A 267-nucleotide genomic window follows, 5' to 3' on the forward strand; every position below is an offset into this window, starting at 1 on the left:
AGCTGCTGGCGGGCGTGCTGCTCATCATCCACGAGCGCTTCGACATGAACGATGACAACGAGAGTCATTCGGGCGACTTCTTCAACAACCTCATCGTCGCCCTCATCTTCGCCGTCCTCATCATCAACGTCTTCGTGGCGAGCTTCGGCGTGGACATCGCCCGCCCCCGAGTCTCTGCCGCCACGCCTCCGTCGGGGTACCCGAGCCTGGACTATGAGAAGGGGTATTGAGGTCGCCCGAGTGTTAGCTGCGAGTCTCCTTGGGTGA

General features: G+C 61.0%; 1 protein-coding gene across 1 annotated transcript in view; it reads left to right on the forward strand.

Annotated features, from left to right (window-relative positions):
• LOC119593825 (ninjurin-1-like) overlaps window positions 1-267 on the forward strand; it is a gene marked incomplete at its 3' end in the record, with an annotated part of 9,950 nt that extends 9,683 nt beyond the window's left edge. The window contains 1 exon segment of the mRNA XM_037942854.1: window positions 3-267. Within this exon segment, the coding sequence (XP_037798782.1) occupies window positions 3-230 (228 nt within the window).

The sequence above is a fragment of the Penaeus monodon genome, chromosome 32 (assembly GCF_015228065.2).
Source record: "Penaeus monodon isolate SGIC_2016 chromosome 32, NSTDA_Pmon_1, whole genome shotgun sequence".
In the NCBI taxonomy this organism is placed as follows: domain Eukaryota; kingdom Metazoa; phylum Arthropoda; class Malacostraca; order Decapoda; family Penaeidae; genus Penaeus; species Penaeus monodon.